Below are 23,165 nucleotides of genomic sequence, written 5' to 3'. Positions count from 1 at the left end.
ATTTCAACATCCTGGGGTGTGTAGTAACTTCCAAATAAGTTCATCCTTTATCTTAGTAGTTCTGCCAAACTGAAAGGAATAGGGCACTACTGGGTCAAAGATTAGAGAAGTTGGCCAAAGATCCATTAAATGTTCAGATTTTGTGTTTGGAAATTGCAGCAGACAGAATGTAAGTCAGTCAAGGTTCGGGGAACAGAAGCCAATAAGAAGAGATCTGTTGATTTGTTTCCTCCCTGAGTCTTCTAATATCTCAATTCTGGTATAATAGTTTACTCCTGAAGACTTGTTTTCCAAATAAACTGGAGTACACTGTTAGAAACAGAACATTTCAGCTGACAGATTGTCACCACCATTTAAGACTATCGACAGCAGGTTTGTTTTGCAGAACACTTCTGAAGTTGTTTTCCTGGCTCCAGTGGCGGGTGCATTGTTCTTGATTGCTGCTGGTTTGAAACCTCAGACCTATTTTCAAAAGATCACCCATTTACTTTATTAATATTGCATGTGTTTTGTATCATGCGGCGAATATGGTGACCAGGTTGCCCCAAGTTTGGTGAGCATCACAATCCTATTGGACAACACTGCTCTATACGGATCAAGAATATTATAGAAACTAGATCTGGTGGAAAAGTAACAGGGAAGAAGTGAAAACCATTTGAAATATGAATGGACAGGTCTTCAGCATTAGGAGTAAAGACAGTGTTCCAGTATTAACAATATACACTTAGTTCTGAACTGTTAATACTGAACATTCCAATCCACTAATATTTATTTCTGGCAATAAATTAGGCACCCAATAATGTGTTAGAGCAGTACATTTATATAATTTTAATTATATAAATATAACAGAATGGAGGCAACTAATTTAAACAAATGGACAGTGACACTGAAGACCAGGAAATAATTACGATAAGAGGAGTTACATAATAAACAGCACTTCAATGAAGCTAATAGTTGAAGCAATGTGCCAAATCATAACCCGACTTGTATGGCAGCATAACAGAAGTGCCTATATAACATGGGGGTTGTGGAAAGGTTTGGGCACAATATATAAATGTAAAAGATTGCATAAACTTAAAATTGAACACAGCACTATTACAATAAAAGCCTGTTGCTCGGAAAAACTGCTACATCACCTATCCACTAAAACAACCAGTGAAAAAAACTTGCTATACATCTGGGCAAGAAAGCCAACACTTCCCTCCATTCATTCTGAATCTTTTGCATACTATTTTGTTTCTTAGAATTGACTTTAAAAAGTCATACCATTGGGTTGTTCACAAATTCTGCAGTGGTAAGCTTGCCAGAAGTATTTTGTAAAGTCTAATGAAGTTTAACTATAATATCCCTAATCTGTATAAATTTTGTGATGTGAAGATTCCGGCTTTGGAGGTTGAGGTAGTCTCACACCAGGTTAAAATCCAACAGGCTTATTTGGTATCACAAGCTTTTGGAGCACTGCTCCTTGAGCAGGTGAGTGGAGTCCTGAAGTGTGAGACTTCTTATTATATAAATTTTGTGTTTGAGGTGAAAAAAATATTGGATGGGAATACATTCTTATTGTAAAACCCTGCCGTTGATAGTTTAGTCAATTGGTGAAATTATTCTTTGATGTTACCACAAATAAATATTCCAAGTCCAGTCTTTTGCTGTTATTCCAAGAATCCATCAATACCTTGAGGAAGGAGAATAAATGTGGAAAAAGAGAATTCCAACATCATCCAAGAGATCAAATCTTATTCTTAGAATTGCCTTTCAAAAAGAACTTTGCATCTATAGCTACATCACTCGCAGAAGTGCAAGGATTCATTTGTCACAATGGATAACTTTTGGCAGCTTATGCTAGACATGGCATCCTGTGCATGCTGGACGAATGTCGTAGGTGACTTGTCTACACAGTATGGTTTCGACCAGATGTGTTATGACATATTACCACGAACCCCATTATATTGTAGGACAACAACAGACCATTTGGCCCAATTTATCTGTGCTAGTGTTTATGCTCAACATAAGCTTGCTCGCACTCTCATTCCCTCTTTGTAAACTGTTGTATTATATAAACTGATTGGCTGTCTAGTTAATCTACTTCTCACAGTGATCATGAACCATTTGTTCAGAGGCATTATCTCCCAGAGTTTCATGTATTTTTGGAAGGGATACCATACGCAAGAACAGCTTCTTCCCTGCTGCTGTCAGACTTTTGAATGGACTTACTTTGCATTATGATCTTTCTCTACACCCTAGCTATGACTGAAACACTACATTCTGCACTCACTCGTTTCCTTCTCTATGAACAGTATGCTTTGTCTGTATAGCGCGCAAGAAACAATACTTTTCACTGTATGATAATACATGTGACAATAATAAATCAAAACAAATCAATTGTGGTTAAGTCCAACAATGCACTTTCACATTTGCTGAATGCCACTATACAAGGAATTCAATTCCATAAAGGATCTTTAAATTACAAATGTAAAATTTTTAAAAAATAAATTGTCAAATTATTCCTTTCAGTTGAACTTTAACAATAACACACAGGACTATTTAAACTTAATATTTTGCTAGGTAACACAGAAACAGGAAGAAAACAGCTAAGGTATCCAGTGATTTTTGTTTCATTCATTTGTGGGACATCAGCTTCACTGGCTGGCCAGTATTTATTGCTCAATCCAAGTTGCCCTTGAGAAGGTGACAGTGAGCTGCCTTCTTGAAACACTAGTCAACATGCTGCTGGTTCAACATACATGCAGACTTGGTGAGGGCAAATTCAGGGTTAGATGTAACCGTACCCCCTCCCCTTCAATTTTGGTTGCTTGAGTGGTACTGTCATTAATAACATTAATTTTGGTTGCTTGAGGGGTACTGGCAGGCATCAGGTACTTGGGACAGCATCTACCCCAGCAAATGAATCACTTCAGGAAACACAGTGGGGGAAAATATTTTTAAAATATTACCTTACATGCTCAAACTCTAGGATTCTTTTGTTTGTTGTATTACTTTATTCTTAATCTTGTCTGCATGATGTAAAAAATAAATTTGCTATATTTGAAGATTACTAAATTTTAGAACTATTACTCACCCCAAAGAATTGATCACAATTTTCAATTGTGGATAGCTTTAATTCATACAACTAAATTAAGAGTGAACAGATGTCTAAACTAAACAATTAAATATAGATATCCAGGAGTGCAATACTTATGGTTTATAGTTGTCATATGGTCTTGGAATGAGAATAAGGCCATTCACTCACTGTTAAATAACAAAATTTGAGCTGGTTAATTTAAAGTTGACCATTGCACTAGTATACTTAGCACTGCTGATTCATCTCATGTTTCTGATCCTGATAAGAATCTCAGAAATTCATCAACTGGTAAAGGTATTTCCTTCCATTGTATGCCTTACATCATAAACCACCACGTTTAAATGTTCTTATTGCTAGAAGTTTCCAATTTTGCCTCTTATGGACAGCAGACCATTGTGAAGTTTGTGGCTTACTGCGACATTAGGAATTGGTCACATTGCTTCTATGGTGAGGCTGAACCAGACGGTTCACACTTGCCACCACATTTGACTCAAGACGAGCTTGTGACCACATTCCCAATCCATGAGCATCTACTTCCATCTCTGCAATATTGCCAATTTCCACCCCTACCTCAGCTCTGCTGCTGAAGCCCCTCTGCCTTTGTTACTTCTAGATTTGACTACCCAAGGCTCTCTTGGCCATCTTTCACCCTACATGTTGCTGCCACCAATCCTTTTCACCCACCACCATGTGCCCACTGACCTACATTAGCTTCCAGTCTAGCAACACCATTTAAAAACCCTCATCATTGTTCAATGCTTCATCCTTCCCCTCTTTCAGACTTGCAACCCTCCAAGATCCCTGTAGTTCACTAATTCTACCCTCTATTTTAATTGCACTTTTAGCTACATAACAACTCTGGAATTCTCTTCTGTTGAACCTATCCCTCCCCACCATTCGCCTAAACCTCCCCCTACCCATCCTTAAAGATGCTACTTAAAACTCCCTCTTTGACCAATATCTCTGTGGCTCAGCCAAATTCGTTTGATAATGCTCCTGTGAAGCATCTTGGACAATTTTATCACGTCATATGGTACCACAAATTAAAATTGATGAGGAATAAAATGGCAGAGCAAGTTCAGTTGGCCAAATAGCCTATTTCTAATCCATTTCTTCCTTAAAATACATATGCTACGAATCCAGGGTATCAGAATTCTAAAACAGCCCTCTTCAGCCAAGCCATAACTTTCATTAACAAAAACGTACACAGAAAAGAACATGAAAAACAAGCCATTAAAGACCTTTGAGCTAGAAGTTTCCAACTTCAACGGGGGCATAATACAGGTGACGTCCGGTTACACTCTGCCCAATTTCTCTTTTCATTAATGTTAAATCATAATTGTTGACTTATTGGATATTGCCCATGGTGAGGTTGAAATTTCCACCTTTGTTTCCTTCCCCAGGCTTCAGATTATATTCCAAGTATTGGGAGGTGAACTAAGGTGGTGGTTCTCTCTCAGTGGGCAAGTGCTTGGCCTTTTCACAATTTAATCTGCAGGCAAGAAAATGTACTTTACCATGATAAGACTCAGAGCTCCAGACAATACTCCCATGATTTTACTTTCTCACAGTTTAGTCAAGAATCTCCTCCAAGTGATTAGGAACATAAGAACTAGGAGGATGAGTAGGCCATCTGGCCCCTCGAGCCTGCTCCACCATTCAATAAGATCATGGCTGATCTTTTTGTGGACTCAGCTCCACTTACCCGCCCGCTCACCATAACCCTTAATTCCTTTTAGCAATTGAATTAGCAATGAATATGTAAGATTTGCAAGTTTACATGCATTGCATTTGCCAAAGAACCTATTAATAAAAATAAATGTTTTCTATGGCTTCTATTTCTACAGAATTCTGGTACAGAGATTCAGTCACATTTCTCATTCCTGTTATAAATAATTCAAAACCTTGAGCTGTACCATCATGCATGTTACTTGGGCCAATCCATAATTCATTTCTGGCATGATTCACAATGTATATTGTATAGTATAACTACATTTCTCAAGATAATCCTGAAATCTTTCTGCATATCTATAGTCAAGTGATGCAAAACATAAATGGTCACACATTTCAGTTCCTTTCAAATATTTTATTCACATATGATATGTAGTTTTATTTATATAAACTAAGTTATTGCTCTATTACTTTACAACACTTACATTCTAAATAAAATTATACATTTGTCTTCCAGAACACTAAAGTAATCAAAATAGACTACGAGTGTAAACATTCTCCACACATTTATACAAAATATCAGTTAATTAAAAATGTGTAAGTTTCTCCTGTTCAGCTTCAATCATCCATTCGTTAAATATTTTGTCCATGATACTCCTTTCCTGCCAGCTTCCATTGTTAACTGTAGGAATTATTTTATCTGGTTTCAACCATTGTACAAACCTCTTCATCTCAAGATAGCTGCTATGTTCACTGTAAGGAACACCTGTAACACAGCAATTTTAGAAATAGAAAAATCAGACATTAGTAACAAGATGGATTCCAACATTACCCTCAGTCCCCCACTCCCACATTATGTATATATTTATTTTGTAATGTTCCATCGTTATTTGAGAATTTTTTTAGTTGTTGTTTAACAACAAACAATCTGGTGAAATGTTTGTAAATTGTAAGTGTCTTGCCTGCCAATTGATCCTATTATTAGGTAACAAAACTATCCCCCAATGAAAGGAAGAACACAGCATTGTACAAAATATAAATTATTGCATTTTTAATTTAAATATGAATGAGATTTAATTTTCCTTTACTGCAAAACAAGACTGAGCACAACTCAAAACTTTACTGCTCCACCTTTTCTAAATACATGAAACTCAAAAAATAATATACAGAAAAGAACTCTACACAGCTTAATGTATACTTACCATAAATAGTAAACTTTCCTTGGACTCTGGGCTTGATGTCATAAATTGTACCACTCAAGCCAGAATATGTCCATCCAGTTGGTTTGAATGCCACAACTTGATCATATTTTCCTGGGAATTTACTCATGTGCGCTCGTAAACCCTAAAATCAAAAAAGTCATTTACTGCACAAATGGTAGGTTTTGAAGAACAATTTTTTTTATTGACATTTGATCTTGCCCCTCCTTTACAAATTATTTTTTGACCTACGGTTTGGAGCGAGTAAAGTCTAACTCTTCTAAATATAGCTTTGGGCCTGCGAACTTGGAAATCACGATGTAAATGCTCCTGCCTAAATTACCTTTTCCTCACTGAACAAGGTGGTGAGTAACGTGAGGAGAAACAGAGGGGTTAAAAAAACTTTAGAGCATTGCAAGTACAACAGCTAGCAACCATTACATCTATTTTAAGAGCTAATTCCCAGCATTCAAATGCTTTAAAAAATGCTTTTGTACTACTTGAAGGTCAAACTACCAAATACATTTTAAGAGTTTTATTGAGGAGTTTGTTCTCTTTCAAATCATTTCATCCTTATTAGCTATTAATTATTATTTTGAAACAGCTTAATTCTTTTTTGTAGTCATTTAGGAACCATAACTCCAACAAAAGGTACTCCCACTTGGTTTCAATACTAATTAGGAGCATCTCTGGAGCATGTTTTTATGTGTAATCAGTCCCACATTGATCACAATCCATAACTTCTAACAAAGCATAAACAAAAAAAGCTCCAAGGCTGTCAGTTTTGTGAAAAACTGACAAGTTTCTTAAAGCATTTACTTGCGAACAAATAGACAACTAGAAAGTACATCTGGCAGCATTCATGGACTCTTTACCGACTGAATGCAAAAAGAGCAAATGTAAAGATTACAAAAGCAAATCATCACAGATGCTGAAAATCTGAAATAAAAACAAAAGTGTTGGAAACATTCAGCAAGTCTGAGTGTATCTGTGGAGAGAAACAGTTACTGTTTCAGATCGAGGACTGATGAAAATGTCATCAACCTGAAACCAACTCCAGAAACAATACCATAATTACCATTATTTTCTTCAGAGCAGATACAATGTCTGCCACAGAAAATGTTTGCAATTTAATCATATGGAGAGCACAAAATTTTACCAATGGCATCAAGCTGGAGTTGGCAGAAATAGTGAAGGATGGTCCTTTGTACAAGGAGGCTGGTGGAAAGCTGAAGGCAGAAGTGTGGGAAATGGGTTGGGCCACCACTCAACATACCTTCCCCTCACCTTTCCAGTCAACATTCTGAGTGACCACTTTGTGGGACACATTCGTTCAGTCTGCAAGCACAACTGTGACCATCTTGTCATTTGGCATTTCAATTCACGCATCGTGTGTTCACATTCAGTCCTCGGCCTACTACAAATTTCCCGTGAAGCCCAATACTAACTGGACCTCATCTTCCAATTAGACAATTCTGGATTTAACATGGCGTTCAACAACTTCAGAGCATGACATCTATCCACAATTTTGATTTCCATCTCCCAAAGTACCAGTCTGTACCTTGTTTTCATGTTTTGCTTTCAGAAAGCGCTGACCCTTCTTCTGCTATTAACACTTTGTGTTATCTTGCTTTCAGACAGATTTGATCTTAATGTTGCTATCAACATCTGCTTGAGTCTTTAATTTTTTTAATATACTTTTCCAATTCAATCAAATCAAGTCCAATTCAGAGTCTTAACAAGTTGAGACATTCCTCATCCAAGCTGACAAGACAGGGCCTTCACACCTGTCTTGGGCCTGATCTACATGAGCCAAGCTGATTGGAGGAGGGGGAGGTTTCCTCCTCCAAGGCCTGATCCCATCTGCATCCTAGCCAAAAGGCCAAGATGTCGCTTTTAAAAATTGCTTCATATGAATATGAAGCTCAAATGCAACCCAATGACCTCAACCAAGTGCAGCATCCGATCCATACTACACTTGATCTTAGCCAAAAGGCCGAGAAGCGATCTTTAATACTATTAACACTCCCTGTCATGTCCATGGCATCTTTATCATTTAATTGCTCCCGATCTCTAACCTATCCCTCGTCCTTTTTTGCTCCAACTCCTCCCTTTTCAACAGCACAAAATCCATCATATTTCTGTCTCTCTTCCTTTCTGAAGATGAGTGATACAGACTCTAAATGTTAACTCTGTTGTTCTCTCCATAACTGCTGAGTTTTTCCAGTATTTTCTATTTTATATCAAAAAAGATTCATTAATCATACTATTATTTTCAAGTTGCTGGCTGAACTACCCCACAAAACAACACTTAAAAAGTAATTCACCTGCTATATAGCAATTTGGGATATCCTGAAGACATTTAAATTCTTAAAATCTGCAAGCTCCTTCTCTTTTTACTGAATTAGCACATGCAAATTAGATGAATTGCAAAAGATAATATATTTTGTGCAAGTTTAAAGCTCATGTTACTTTGCAACACTATTCATTTTAATCCAAATAAATACTTACAAATCTATGTAAAAAAATCTGGAATTATTAGACTGAATTTTCATAGCAAAGCAAGGTGGGATCCAAGGCAGGCTTCCCAATTAAGTCTTGCCTCGGGAAGCTTTCAGTGGAGACATTGTATAGCAATGGCAGCAGCCAGCCCACAAAACAAGAGCATGTTGAAGAACAGAATGAGATTTGAAGACAGACATTGGAAATAGACAGGATTTTAAGCGCCTCTTTGAGGGGACGCAGCAGCACAGCAGGGAAACAGAGGCATGGGCAATTCTTAACAATGAATAAAAAGAAATGGAGAGTACTTCATGCATGGCAGACAATGGGCAGGCAGCTGGTGGCAAGTAGGTCACCCCTACATCCAGAGATGGCTTTTCCTGCCATCAGCTGCTCTGTTATGGCTGCCTGTCCCCACCTCCCTAATATGCTCATTGCCAGAGCAGCAATGAGAAGCAGCCATTCCAACAACAGATGAACAAGGAGGAGGGGGCACAAAGGAAATATGTTCATCATCAGTCTAGCATGCAAACAATCAGCTTCCTGGACATATTTGAGCAATATGCTGGAGACTGCATAGATCAAGGACTGCTGACTTGTATAGTCCCATGGGCAAGCACCTCAGACCTTACCACTCGTGTGGGCATGCCCTGCCAGTAGCTGTGAAACTGGCATTGACCCGAGTTATTTCAAGGGGTGGGATTGGCTGCCCATTACAGCATCAGCAAGATGTCTTGTGTGAGCAGAGCCAATAAAGTCCTAGACTCATGCAGCCACAGACAGATGGTTGAGAATTTTGCCTCCATCACTGGATTCCCTCAGGTGCACGGGTTTTGGACTACACCCAGCTGAGCAGCTAGTGACATTCATAAATAGGAAGGGATTCTACTCCTCCAATGTTCAACTGGTGTGTGACAACCAGAAGCATTTTCTGCAGGTGTGTACACAGTTTCCTGGCAGCTGCAATGATACCGGTATCCTGAGGCAATTGCAGGTGTCACAGCTTTCATGCTCATACCATCTACCTGGATGACAACTAGGGGACCAAGCTTCATTTGTTGAAGAAATGGCTGCTGACATTTACGTGCAACCTACAAGGGAGGCACAAAGGCACCTCAACCCCTACCATCTGAGAGCAAGGATTAACGGAGTAGACCAGATTTCTGAAGATGTGGCCTCAGTGAATTAATTGTCAGTGTGCTCTCCAGTATACCCTCTCAAGGGTTTCTTGCATGAGATATATAGTACAATCTTCATAAACATGTCCCTTATGAGACAAGAGGGCGTCGTCAATGGAGATGTCAAGGAGTGGCACACTTGCATGAATTACAGAAAGCTAGTATGCAGGTAATAAAGGAGGTAAATTGAATTTTGGCATTTATTGCTAATGGAATAGAGTATAAAAGTAGGGAGGTGTTGCTGCAACTGTACAAGGCATTAAGCAAAACTGTATCTGGAGTATGGTGTAGTTTTGGTTCCCTTACTTGATTTGATTCATTAGTCACATGTATTAGTATACAGTGAAAAGTATTGTTTATTGCGCACTATACAGACAAAACATACCATACATAGGGAAGGAAAGAGTGCAGAATGTGTTACAGTCATAGCTAGGGTGTAGAGAAAGATCAACTTAACGCGAGGTAGGTCCATTCAAAAGTCTGATGGCAGCAGGGAAGAAGTTTTTCTCGAGTCAGTTGGTACGTGTCCTTAAACTTTTGTATCTTTTTCCTGACGGAAGGTGGTGGAAGAGAGTAGGTCTGGGGTGTGTTGGGTCCTTGATTATGTTGGCTGCTTTGAGGCAGCGGCGAGTGTAGACAGTGTCAATGGATGGGAGGCTGGTTTGAGTGATGGAGTAGGCTTTGTTCACGACCCTCTGTAGTTTATTGCAGTTTTGGACAGAGCAGGAGCCATACCAAGCTGTAATACAACCAGAAAGAGTACTTTCTATGGTGCATCTGTAGAAGTTGGCGAGAGTTGTAGCAGACATGCCAAATTTCCTTAGTCTCCTGAGAAAGGAGGAGTTGGTGGGCTTTCTCAACTATAGCATCCGCATGGATGGACCAGGACAGGCTGTTGGTGATCTGGTGATCTTCAAAAACCTGAAGCTCGACATTTCTACTTCGTCCCCACTGATGTAGACTCCACTACGCTTTCTGAACTTGGAAGGAAAGATGCAGTTGGAAGCAGTTCAGAGGTGAGTCACCAGACTGATTCCAGAGATTAGGGGTTGATTTATGAAGAGGGATTGAGCAGTTTAGGCCTATACTCCCTAGGGTTTAGAAGAATGAGGGAAGATCTAATTGAGGCATACAAGATGCTAAAGGGGTAGAGGAAGAGAGGATGTTTCCTCTTGTGGGACAATCTAGAACAAGGGATCATAGTTTTAGGATAAGGAATAGCAGATTTAAAACAGATGAGGAGAAATTACTTCTCTTAAAAGGCTGTGAATCAATGGAATTCACTACTTCACAGTGAGGTGGATGCTGGGACATTGAGTAAATTTGAGGAGATGGACAGATTCTTAATTAGTAAGGAGTTGAAGGGCTATGGAGAATGGCAGGAAAGTGTTGAGGCCGAGAAAAGATTGGCCATGATAGTATTGAATTGCCTGCTCCTAGTTCTAATGTTCTTTGAAAGGAGGAGGAAATATAAGTGGTAGAGCGTTATGGTCTTGAACAACAAGGCCATCTCAAAATCCAGCTAAAGCAGCAAATCATTGAGCAGAATGACAGGGAATCTCTAGCTGCACTAATACAGGCACATTTTTCCTGAGATCGCCTCATCCTAGAAGGTATTTGGCTCGAACCCATCTTTCCCACAAGGAACAAGCACATCTAAAACGCATAGCTTGCAAAGATATGCCCTTAGTATTGCTTTTTGTGTGCTATACAGGCAAAGCATACCAGTCATAGAGAAGGAAACAAGAGAGTGCAGAATGTAGTGTTACAGTCATAGCTAGGGTGTAGAGAACGATCAACTTAATGCAAGGTAAGTCCATTCAAAAGTCTGACAGCAGCAGGGAAGAAGCTGTTCTCGAGTCAGTTGGTAGGTGACCTCAGACTTTTGTATCTTCTTCCCAATGGAAGAAAGTGGAAGAGAAAATGTCTGGGGTGCACGAGGGTCCTTAATTAAGCTGGCTGCTTTGCTGAGGCAGCAGGATGTGTAGACAGAGTCAATGGATGCTGGGCTGCCATCACCCAAGAGCCTCCAGGCTGTGGGTAAATCGTGGAGCCCCTTCCACCAATGTGTGACATGCTGTTGCTGTCATTCCATTGACTACAGTGTCCTCATTAATGTCTGCTAAGTGCCCTTTAATTTGGCACACTCCACAAACTCACACTTCCTCACCACAATTGTTGCTACTAACTGGACAGCGAATGTGGATATCAAAATGTCTGGGGTCAACGTGCAGCTGGGTCCCGGAATCAGGATCCTGAAATGGAAATCCAACCCATTCTCTTTCAATCTCTCTCCAGATAAAATTCCAATTCTCTTTTGAAAGCCATTGAAAGTCACAGTGGCTAGCACTCCTGCCTCACAGCGCCAGGGGCCCGGGTTCGATTCCCGGCTTGAGTCACTGTCTGTGTGGAGTTTGCATATTCCCCTCGTGTCTGTGTGGGTTTCCTCCGCGTGCTCCAGTTTCCTCCTTGTCGAAAGATGTGTAGATTAAGTGGATTGGCTATGCTAAATTGCCCCTTAGTGTCAGGGAGACTAGCTCGGGTAAATGCATGTGGTTACGGGGATAGGGTCTGGGTGGGATTGTGGTCGGTGTAGACTTAATGGGCCGAATGGCCTCCTTCTGCAGGATTCTATGATTCTATGAACTGTTTTGAGCTATTACAATGTAAAAGTACAAAATGGGATTCATTGAACACCTGTGTTCAGGACACTCCAAATAACTTTTCATCCACTTTTGAACTGTAGTTGCTGCTGCAGTTTGTGTACAGCAGGCTCCCACAAACAATATGACAATGATCCAATAATCGATTTTAATGATGTTGATTGGGGGATTGGCCAAGGTATAGGGATGACTCCCCTGTTCTTCTTCAAAATAGTATTATGGAATCTTTTACATCCACCTGAGAGAGCAGGTGGGACTTTGGTTTAACATCTCCAAAAGATGGCACCTCCAATGCGGTGCTAGATTGTCAGCCTTGATTTCTGTGCTCAAGTGGGACTTGACCCCACCACCTTCTGATTCAAAAAGAGTTTGTACTCACTGAAGCACGACAGATGTTGATTGATAAGTACTCTACTTGTAACATACTTTATTTTTCTCACTGAAATCGCTATATTTTTTAAATGATGCACGTGGGAGAGAGAGAAATGGACAAACTGATTTGATAATTATGCTGCAAAGAAAGAAGAAAACTGGCAGGTTAATTTTGTAATGTATACCCTAATCACCGAAGAGCAATTCTACAAAAGTCTACAGTTACTGCTTATAATCTACTAATTATAACATTAACCACAAAATCGAGGGGAAAACTATCTAGCGCATTAGATAAAAAGTGAACAGATAAGGCTAACTTAATGTGCTGTACTGTGGCTGAGTCTCATATGATCATAAAATGAATTAACCAGTTTAAATGAAAAATTATTTGGTACCTTAGATACATAACATTCATAATTATACAGATTTCAAGCCAAATGTCTGTCTAGATTCATACAACTATGAAGTGCATACTTTTACTAAAGTTTGGAAAAGCACTGACAGGATAAAGTTACTGTGTTAATGTTGTGCATTCAATGACAAACCAGTTTGTGGGCTGTTACATTAAACAGTATTTAAACACACCAGAAAAATACTTTTTAAAATTAAGAAAAAATCTTTCAGCCTAGCATGAATCCCAATTTTCACTTCATTAAATGTAAACAAGTTTGCAAAATAATTTTTCCTTAATCTACTTCAACCTTAAGAGCATTGTAAGAAAATGTAATTGAATATACACAATTACCTGAATACAATAAATCCATCTGTAATACATCAGATTAGAGCAAAAATCTCATTGGTGAGATTTAAATTGTAGAACTGTAGAATTGTAAAATACTGAAATTTATCTTTTCTGTACAGGAAGATTATCCTATCTTGTTGAAATGGCTTAATTAGCTGTTACCAGCTATCTCAGGAAACCATATACTCAGGAAGTATATAGAGGATATCCCATAGAGACTAGTAAAATTTAACATTATCTCTCACGTGAGAAGACCCAAACAACAAAGTATTTTCCGGAGTTAAAGGTCATTCTAAATTAGATAAAAATGAATCTCAGCTTTCAAGTTTGTGTCATTTAACCTCTTAAATGCAAATTATATATGGACCACAAAACACATAGAAAATTACGTCAATTTAAAGTAGAATGTAGCAGATAGCACTTACAGTTGTCTAATCCAAGTATTGAATTACTATAAAGTAAAGTTTATTAGTCACAAGTAGGCTTACGTTAACACTGCAATGAAGTCACTGCGAAAATCCCCTACTGTTTGCCAAAATACAGAATCCACATGCCAAGACACTATTACAGCCATGTCTCCAGATGCAAAGTCCCAAACTTTTGAAATTCTATCCCTCCTCTAATATCTGTTTAAAAATCTACCCGTGACCAAGGCTGGATTTTGAGGTCCAAACGAAGCAAAGGTTCTCACCTCAAAGAAAGTTGCCCACAAAGATCTATCATTGTGGCATGACTTTCCCATTGCAAAAGTATTTTAAATCTGGCGCCAAGTCAGAGATCTCCAAAAGTCCAACAGCAGTGGTAACAAAACGTAGGGTAAGCAGCCAATTACAGGCAGAAAATGGAAAAGTTAAAAATCACCAATAGCCTTCACATTTAAGATTTTCAGATTTTGAAGTAAATGACTGCATTAAGCTAGAAGCTAAATTATAAAAAACTTTAGAAAGTTTTTCAAACTGAAATTTATTATGGAGAAATCTGATATTTCACAACTATAAAATTCACTTTTCAGGTCCAATGAGGGTGGTTAGCAGTTTTTTAAATCCGCTCATGGGATGCGGGCATCGTTGGCTGGGCAAGCATTTATTGCCCAACCTTAATTGCCCTTGAACTGAGTGGCTTGTTCAATCATTTCAGAGGGAGGGTATGCAAGAGTCAACTACATTGTTGTGGGTCTGGAGTCACATGTAGGTCAGACCAGGTAAGGATGGCAGACTTCCGCTCCTAAAAGGACATTAGCGAACCAGATGGGATTTTATGACAATCGGTTCATGGGAATTTCAGGGTTTTTTTGCTGAATTCAAATTTCAACTTCTGCCTTGGTGGGATTCAAACCTGGGTCCCGTGCGCATTACCCTGGGTCTCTGGATTACTAATCCAGTGACAATACCACTTTGCCATTGCATCCCCACTTAGTATACTACCTTCTAACAGTGTACTATTAGAAAACCAGCGACATTAGATTTACCAAGCTGTAACCTTTTCAAGACTAGAAGTGTAGAAGTGGAACAATATGTCAATTGACTGATTGCTTAGAGTTTGCATTCAGGAAGGGGGACAAAAAAAATACCTCAACTGGCGTTCAACAAGGTCCCTCACAAAAGGTTAAGTCACAAGATAAAAGCCCATGGTGTTGGAGGTATATACAGACATGGATAGAGAATTGGCTAATGGGCAGGAAACTAAGTGGGGATAAGGGGTTCTTTTTCAGGTTGGCAACCTGTTACCAGTGGGGAACCACAGAGATCAGTGCTGGGACCGCAACTGTTTACAATATAATGATTTGGAGGAATGATGACTATACAAAAATAAGCGGAAAGACAAGTTGCAAGAGAGTTTACAGAGATATTGATGGATTAAGTGGGTAAACAGTTGGCAAATGGAATATGTGGGAAAATGTGAAGTTGTTCATTTTGGAAGGGAGAACAAAGGAACAGTATTATTTAAATTGAGAAAAACTGCAGGAAACTGCAACATCAAGGGGCAGGTACTTGGTACTTGTACACAAAACACAGATGAAGTAATCAGAAAGGCTAATGGAATGTTGGCCCTTATTTCAAGGAGGTTGGAGTATAAGAGTAGAGAGGTCTTGCTGCAACTGTACAAGGTACTGGCGAGACCTCATCTGGAGTACAGAGAGCGGTTTTAATCAACTATTTAAAGAAAGATGTTAGTTCATTGGTGGGAGTTCAGGGAACGTTCACTAGCATAATTCCCAGTACGGAAGAATCTTGTTGAAACATATAGGATACTCAAGGAGCTTGATAGAGTAAATGCTGAGAGAATGTTTCTCCTCATGGGAGAATCTAGGACCAGAGGCAGTCTCAGAATAAAGGGGTGCCAATTTAAGGCTGAGTTGAGGAGCAATTTCTTCTCTCAAAGGGTTGTGTGTCTTTGGAACTCCTTGCTACAGAGAGCTGTGGGGGCAGACTGCTTTTGTATATATTTAAGCTTATTTATTAGTGTCACAAGTAGGCTTGCACGTCATTGTAGTTACCATGAAAATAACCCATGTCGCCATACTCTAACGCCTGTTCTGGTACACCAAGGGAGAATTTGGCATGGCCAATGCACCTAACCAGCACGTCTTTCGGACTGTGGGAGGAAACCCACGCAGACACAGGGAGAGCGTGCAGATTCCACACAGACAGTGATCCAAGCTGGGAATTGAACCCGGATCTCTGGTGCTGAGGCAGCAGTGCTAACCACTGTGCTGCCCCACATTTAAGGCTAAGATAGATGAATGTTTGATCAGTAAGGGAATCAAGGGTTATGGGGAAAGGGCAGGAAAGTGGACTGAGGAATGGTGGATCAGCCGTGATCCTATTGATTCTAAAGGCCCAAGGGGCCAAATGGCCTACTCCTGTTCCTATTTCTTATGGTCTTAACTGGGGGAAAGAGTAGATTCACTGACAAGTGACTTCTGGACATCTGTTATTCCGTGCATCTGCATGCTCTGCAAGTTGTTTTCAATAATAACAACCAGGAATGCTGATAATTTCTCCATCATTACCAGGTCAAATTCCAGGTCATTATCTTCGCTCTGGCTTGGAGTCTTTTATTTTTAAATTGGGCGCCGTTGAAATCCTGGAGGTTTTACAATGTTAAAAAGGTGCAAGTTCCGTTATATAGGAAGATGGACAAATTGCATGACAAGATATCTTATATACTCTTCAGTCATTCTTTTTAAGAAACAATGACTTGCATTTATATTGTGCTTTTCACGATCACCAGACATCTCAAAGCACTTTCCAGCCAATGAAATCCATTTGAAAAGTATATTCACTTTTATAGTATCGTAAACACAGCAGAATCTAGGCACACAGTAGTGCGCTAATGACTTCTGTTTCTTTGTGATGCTCATTGAGTGATAAATATTGACTAGGACACCAGGGATAACTTTGCCATTCTTCTTTAAAATATTACAATTAAATCTTTTACATCAACCTGAGCAAGCAAATTGGGGGGTGGGATCTTGGGTTAAAGTCTCACCTGAAAGACAGTAGCTCAGACGGTGCAGCACTTACTCAGTACTACACTGAAGTGTCAGCACAGATGAGTGCTCACGCTCTGCAGTGCCACTTGAATTTGGAATCTTGCGACTAGCAAGAGTGCTACCAACTGAGTGGCAGCTGACACTTCAGCACCAATCTACCTATTCATTTGTTGCTTAATTCAAATTATTGCCAATTCAATTATTTTAAGCACACAAAAATAATTTACTAATCAGGAACAGATAGGGCACAAGGGGATCAGTTCAAATCTATTTAAATAGAACTGAGAAATGATGAGGGAAAATTATTTACTGTGAATTACCAATGTAAGACAAACTGTTTTAGAACAGAGTCTGAGAAACAATACATGAATAGTAGAGAAATTCGAGATTATTAAATGATTATAAGGAATATAGACTGTTTAATAAAAGGTGCTTAGGAAGATGAAAGAGTTAATAGACTCAAAACACCAACTCTTTCTCTCAGCAGACCTGATGAAATTTTCCAGCATTTTCTGTTTTTATTTCAGTTTTAAGTTCATTTATTAGTGTCACAAGTAGGCTTACATTAACACTGCAACAAATTGACTGTGAAAATCCCCTACTCGCCATACTCCGGCACCTGTTCAGGTACACGGAGGAAGAATTTAGCATGGCCAATGCACCTAACCGGCCCGTCTTTCGGACTGTGGGAGGAAACCAGACCACCCGGAGGAAACCCATGCAGATATGGGAAGAATGTACAGACTCCGCATAGACAGTGACCCAAGCCGGAATTGAACCCGGGTATCTGGCGCTGAGAGGCAGCAATACGAACCATAGAATCATAGAATCCCTACAGTACAGAAAGAGGCCATTCGGCCCATCGAGTCTGCACCGACCACAATCCCACCCAGGCCCTACCCCCATATCCCTACATATTTTACCCACTAATCCCTCTAACCTACGCATCGCAGGACACTAAGGGACAATTTTAGCACAGCCAATCAACCTAACCCGCACATCTTTGGACTGTACCACTGTACATTGGCTCTGTTTTGCTTTTATTAAAAATAGAAATGTTGTTCCAGTGTTCAAAGAGGAGGAAGTGTAGGCTAGTTATCGAAAATCCATAGTCCAGAAATGACTGCAGGTATTCTATGCAATGGACGTGTAAAGAGAATCTGAATCCATCTGTACATCTTCAAAACAGACCATACTTTTAAAAACAAAGCTAGACATCTTTAATTAAATAACTGGAGACAAGGGGTAATTCAGCAAACTTCATTAACATAGATTTACAAATGGCACTTGGATGGTAAATTGTATTTTAAAAATTGGACATTGTTTCAGCAAGGGATGCAGTATGGCAACAGATTGACAATGCTCCACTTGGGGAAAAACATGCCCCTTTGTTAGTGATTTGCCAACCTGTGGAGGTGATATTTTGCTATGAGAGCTGGTGATAGAATCTAGAAGAGGTTTTTTTTCTTTTAAAGTATGTGCTTTTATTTTGAAGCTCCAGCAACCCAGTCATAGCTGTTAGAATAGAATGTAACTGGGAAAAGAAGTCAAGGTGCAAAATAAAATGACAGAAGTCAAGATTTTAAATTGCCCGTTGAATACTATTTAACTTAGGCCATGCACTCCATTTACAATAAAGGGATCTCTTGTGCAGTTTCTGAAACTGGAGATGGAATTCATTCAAAATTGTGAAGGGTCATATGAACACAATGTTAATTGTTCTCTGCACACGGATGCTACCAGACCTGCTGAGTTTTCCCAGCATTTGCTGTTTTTATTTCACATTTCCAGCATCCGCTGTATTTTGCTTTCATTCAAAATTTGTTTGATAGGAAACAGGCTAACAGAGTTACTTTTTTTTTTAAGCATATAAACAATATACTCACCAAGCTAATGAAATAAGAGTCAGAACAGTTAAACCTTGCTGAAATAAAATCAAGATTTAAAAAAGTTCACAACTGATGAAAAGTCACGGAAATTTAAATCCCAAATAGTTTGGTGGATTCTGACACAACTGAAATGGTCCAAGAAAATAATGGGGGGGTGATTCTTCCAGCAGCAGGCCGGGAGGCTCGATTGGAGGCCGTTTCTCTCCTTTCCTATGAACGGTATGCCTTGTCTGTATGGCGTGCAAGAAACAATACTTTTCACTGTATACGAACATGTGCCGATAATCAAATCAAAAGTTTCGCGGGCTCCCCGCTGGGCGCCATGGCCTCCGCGTGTTTCCAGGTGCCGGATTTCCAGCGTCGTCAGCTCTACACCAAAACTCAGCGCGGAGCTGCATAATTTATTCAAAAGGCCATTTTAATATATTTTACAGCCAATTAGTGGGCCCAGGACTGAAGTCTCCGGGCCCGCTAGCCTCCCCCTCCACCCCGGAGTGTTTCACTCCAGTGGGGTTTACAATAGATCCCCACTTGCAGGGAGCTGGCAGCCTGATCTGCTGGAGTGAAGGGGAAGGAGGGGCAATCGAGGCCTTTCCATGAGGTTGAGGGGGTAAGGGGGAGTGCCCCCTGAACATTGCCAGCTTGGCAGTTGCAGCCTGGCCCCCTGGCACTGCCCAAGAAGCAAACACCAGACAGTGCCAAAGGTTGGGGACTAACCAGCTTTATTAGTAGTTGACCTGAGGTAACTAACTAGGGTTAGTAACAGTAGAAATTGTCCTAGAGATTGATATTTCAATAACATGGCAATCAACTGAAATGTAGGTTCAGAGACACATTTGACCCTTAAACTTGATGTGATCCCTTCTCCAGAATAATAGAATCTGATCTATCCAATGCCAATGAAATTCAAACATTACTGCTCATGAAGCCATTGGACAGGAAGGGTTATCAATGTAGTTTCTTGTATGCGCTAATATATTTGAGTTACCTGGGGATTAAAGGAAATACAATTATAAACAGGAAAGAAAGGCTTCCAGGTTGATATGGTCTTCATCACTCAAACAGACGCTGAAGTCAAATGACATCCAGAGTCAAACAAATGACCTCTAACTACTTGGGGCAGCATGGTGGCGCAGTGGTTAGCACTGCTGCCTCACAGCGCCAGGGACCCAGGTTCAATTCCAGCCTCGGGTCACAGTCTGTGTGGAGTTTACACATTCTCCCTGGGTCTGCGTGGTGCTCCGGTTTCCTCCCACAGTCTGAAAGATGTGCGGGTTAGGTTGATTGGCCATGCTAAATTGACCCTAGTGTCAGGGGGATTAGCAGGGTAAATACGTGAGGTTACCGGGGATAGGGCCTGGGTGGGATTGTGGTCGGCGCAGGCTCGATGGGCCGAATGGCCTCCTTCTGCACTGTAGGATTCTATGATTCCTTTCATTTCTATGATTCTAGCTGTAAGCGGATCTTGAACTCCAAGATGATCAGGAAAGCATTTATTGCAACATTGCCACTCCAAGTAAAATACAGCTGAGCAGGTAATCTTTTTATGAGTGTACTAAAAGCATTATACCTTATTGATTTAGCTAGCACTAGTGTTGACCAACTTAGTGTTTAACTAACATTAGAAGCGGGAAGCATTTCACAGCTACTCTTTAAAATGTTCCAAAAGAATTGATGTCCATTGCCCTGATTCTAACGCCTAGCAAGTTTCCAGGTGTCCAGGTCACCAACAACCTGGCTACAGTTGGACTCTACAGTTAAGAAAGCCCACCATTCTCAGGAGGGGAAGGAAATTTGGCATGTCTGCTACGACACTCACCAACTTTTACAGATGCACTATAGAAAGCATTCTGGTTGTATCACAGCTTCACATAGCTCCTGCTCTGTCCAAGGCCACAAGAAACTAGAGGGTTGTGAACGAAGCCCAGTCCATCACGCAAACCAGTCTCCCAGCCATTGACTCTGTCTACACTTCCCGCTGCCTTGGAAAAGCAGCCAGCATAATCAAGGACCCCACATACCATATATGGTATGCTTTGTCAGTATAGCGCACAAGAAACAATACTTTTCACTGTATACCAATACATGTACATAAATCAAATTAGATGAGCATTTGTGTGTCTGATTCTGCCAGTGAAGAGTATGCCACCAGTATCTACATTGGGGAAAGCACATCAAAAGGGTCCCATGAGCCAATTTCCCTCGGGCAGAATGCATTAATCTGTGACCAGAGGTAAATAAATAGTGAAAATCCTGTATGGTGAGGAGAAGCCAAATGGCAGTACTTGGTATTGAGAATTTTGTTGCATGAAATTGAACCCAAGAAATTTGCTTATGGTAATGAAACAGTAAGTATCCTTACGTACCAATGGTCAATTATTTTATTTTGCCCTCCTTTATTTTATCTCTACACCAACATATACACAGCAGGGAACTGATTACTGATGTTATCATACATTTTAAAATGCACAGCTTTCCCCTTCTTCAAAGTTTGATCTGAAAGGGACAACCTATAAATGTGGAGGCTCATCAACTGGTGGCAATTGTTCTGGATACTATCTTGGGAACTTAAAAATACAACAAAAACTTGAGACAAAACAGATAAATTAATCAATCCAGAAGCAGTGTGCTTTTCTCAAGATTCAGCCACAAAGAATTTTAGCAGGGGAAAAATAAAACAATAGCACAAGTTATGGGATGCAAGAGTAGGAAAATATGTGCGGTACCACTTTTCATTTGTTTACAAATGGCGAGAGAAGTTACTGAATTAGTCTATACTCTTGCAGGATGTCAATTTACCAAGCTAAGCTTGCAAAGTTCCAATTAGGATATGGGTACTGAATGTGCTTTCTTGTATTTTCCACTAGCTTTAAAAGTTAAATAGATTTTAGGCTAATTCAACAATTAATTTATACAGATTATAGATGGTGCTTTAAACGTAAAGTCCAAGATCACCTAGACAAAGAGATGTTCAAGGTAACTTACCTTAAAAGTAATTTGCATCATGGGCAGTAAATGAAGTTGAGAGCTTGCCCAGTCCATGGTGATGACAGAGTTCATCTGCTCAGAGTCCAAACATTGTAGAATCTCTAGCTTATTTCGAGTAATACAAACTTTACATCCAAGCACCTCAGCTAAAGCTTGTAAAGAAAAGCAATGCACAGTTGGAGAAAACAGTTCGAAGAGCTGTTATTTTCATTTGTCCCCCGCCCCATTTCTCTTCTGAATATCCAATGAAATATATTACAAGCTTACATTTTGATAAATTACCAATAAAAGGTGCACATGGTCCAAGCTAATTGAATGCCACATCACAACATTAAAAGTGCGCTAACAAGTTTATTTACAGGTACAGAGTTTAGGGGATAGTTCGAAATTTAACTTCTTGACACCTTTAATCTGGTTTTAAGGTTGGCTAAAATGGCAACTATACCTTGGACTATCAAGGCTGTTATCAACATTGCCAAATCTACCATAGAGATTCTCTTGATTCTGAGCACCCAATCCCAGAAAGCACACTTATAAAGAACAAAGAACATTACAGCACAGGAACAGGCCCTTCGGCCCTCCAAGCCTGCACCAACCATGCTGCCCAACTTAACTAAAGCCCCCTACCCTTCTGGGGACCATATTCCTCTATTCGCATTCTATTCATGTATTTGTCAAGAAGTCCCTTAAAAGTCACTATCGTATCTGCTTTTACTACCTCCCCCGGCAATGAGTTCCAGGCACCCACCACCCTCCGTAAAAAATCTGCCTCGTACGTCTCCTTTAAATCTTGCCCCTCGCACCTTAAAGCTGTGCCCGAGTAATTGACTCTTCCACCCTGGGAAAAAGCTTCTGACTATCCACTGTCCATGCTCCTCATAATCTTGTAGACTTCTATCAGATCGTCCCTCAACCTCTGTCATTCCAGTGAGAACAAACCAAGTTTCTCCAACCTCTCCTCACAGCTAATGCCTCCATACTAGGCAACATCCTGGTACATCTTTTCTGTACCCTCTCTAAAGCCTCCACATCCTTCTGGTAGTGTGGTGGCCAGAAGTGAACACTATATTCCAAGTGCTGCCTAACTAAGGTTCAATAAAGCTGCAACATGACTTGCCAATTTTTAAACTCAATGCCCCGGCCGATGAAGGCAAGCATGCTGTATGCCTTCTTGACTACCTTCCCCACCTGCATTGCCACTTTCAGTGATCTGTACACCCAGATCTCTTTGCCTATCAATATTCTTAAGGGTTGTGCCATTTACTGTTTATCTCCCCTTTCCCCTAACAAGGAAGTTGATTTGTGCTAAATCATCAGACAAGCATCCCCCTTTGGTGGGAAAAGTATACAGGAAATGCCAATGGAGCAGCAGTGATCAGCACA

At 40.0% G+C, this 23,165-nt stretch overlaps 1 protein-coding gene and 1 pseudogene across 2 annotated transcripts in view; both read right to left on the bottom strand.

Annotated features, from left to right (window-relative positions):
- Positions 1–5,150: 5,150 nt before the first annotated feature.
- The window catches only part of dclre1a (DNA cross-link repair 1A (PSO2 homolog, S. cerevisiae)), a 49,580-nt gene continuing 31,565 nt past the window's right edge, over positions 5,151–23,165 (bottom strand). For both annotated transcript variants that reach the window (XM_078223257.1, XM_078223258.1), the window contains exons 7-9: positions 21,780–21,934; positions 5,956–6,097; positions 5,151–5,519 (exon numbers count right to left, since the gene is read on the bottom strand). In XM_078223257.1, coding sequence (XP_078079383.1) covers positions 5,341–5,519; positions 5,956–6,097; positions 21,780–21,934 — 476 coding nt within the window. In that variant the 3' untranslated portion in view covers positions 5,151–5,340. The remainder of the gene's footprint in view (positions 5,520–5,955; positions 6,098–21,779; positions 21,935–23,165) is intronic.
- Positions 7,837–7,960, bottom strand: LOC144501021 (U2 spliceosomal RNA; annotated as a pseudogene).

This window comes from Mustelus asterias, chromosome 11 (genome assembly GCF_964213995.1).
Source record: "Mustelus asterias chromosome 11, sMusAst1.hap1.1, whole genome shotgun sequence".
Taxonomy (NCBI): domain Eukaryota; kingdom Metazoa; phylum Chordata; class Chondrichthyes; order Carcharhiniformes; family Triakidae; genus Mustelus; species Mustelus asterias.
This window is presented reverse-complemented; position numbering and strand designations above follow the sequence as displayed.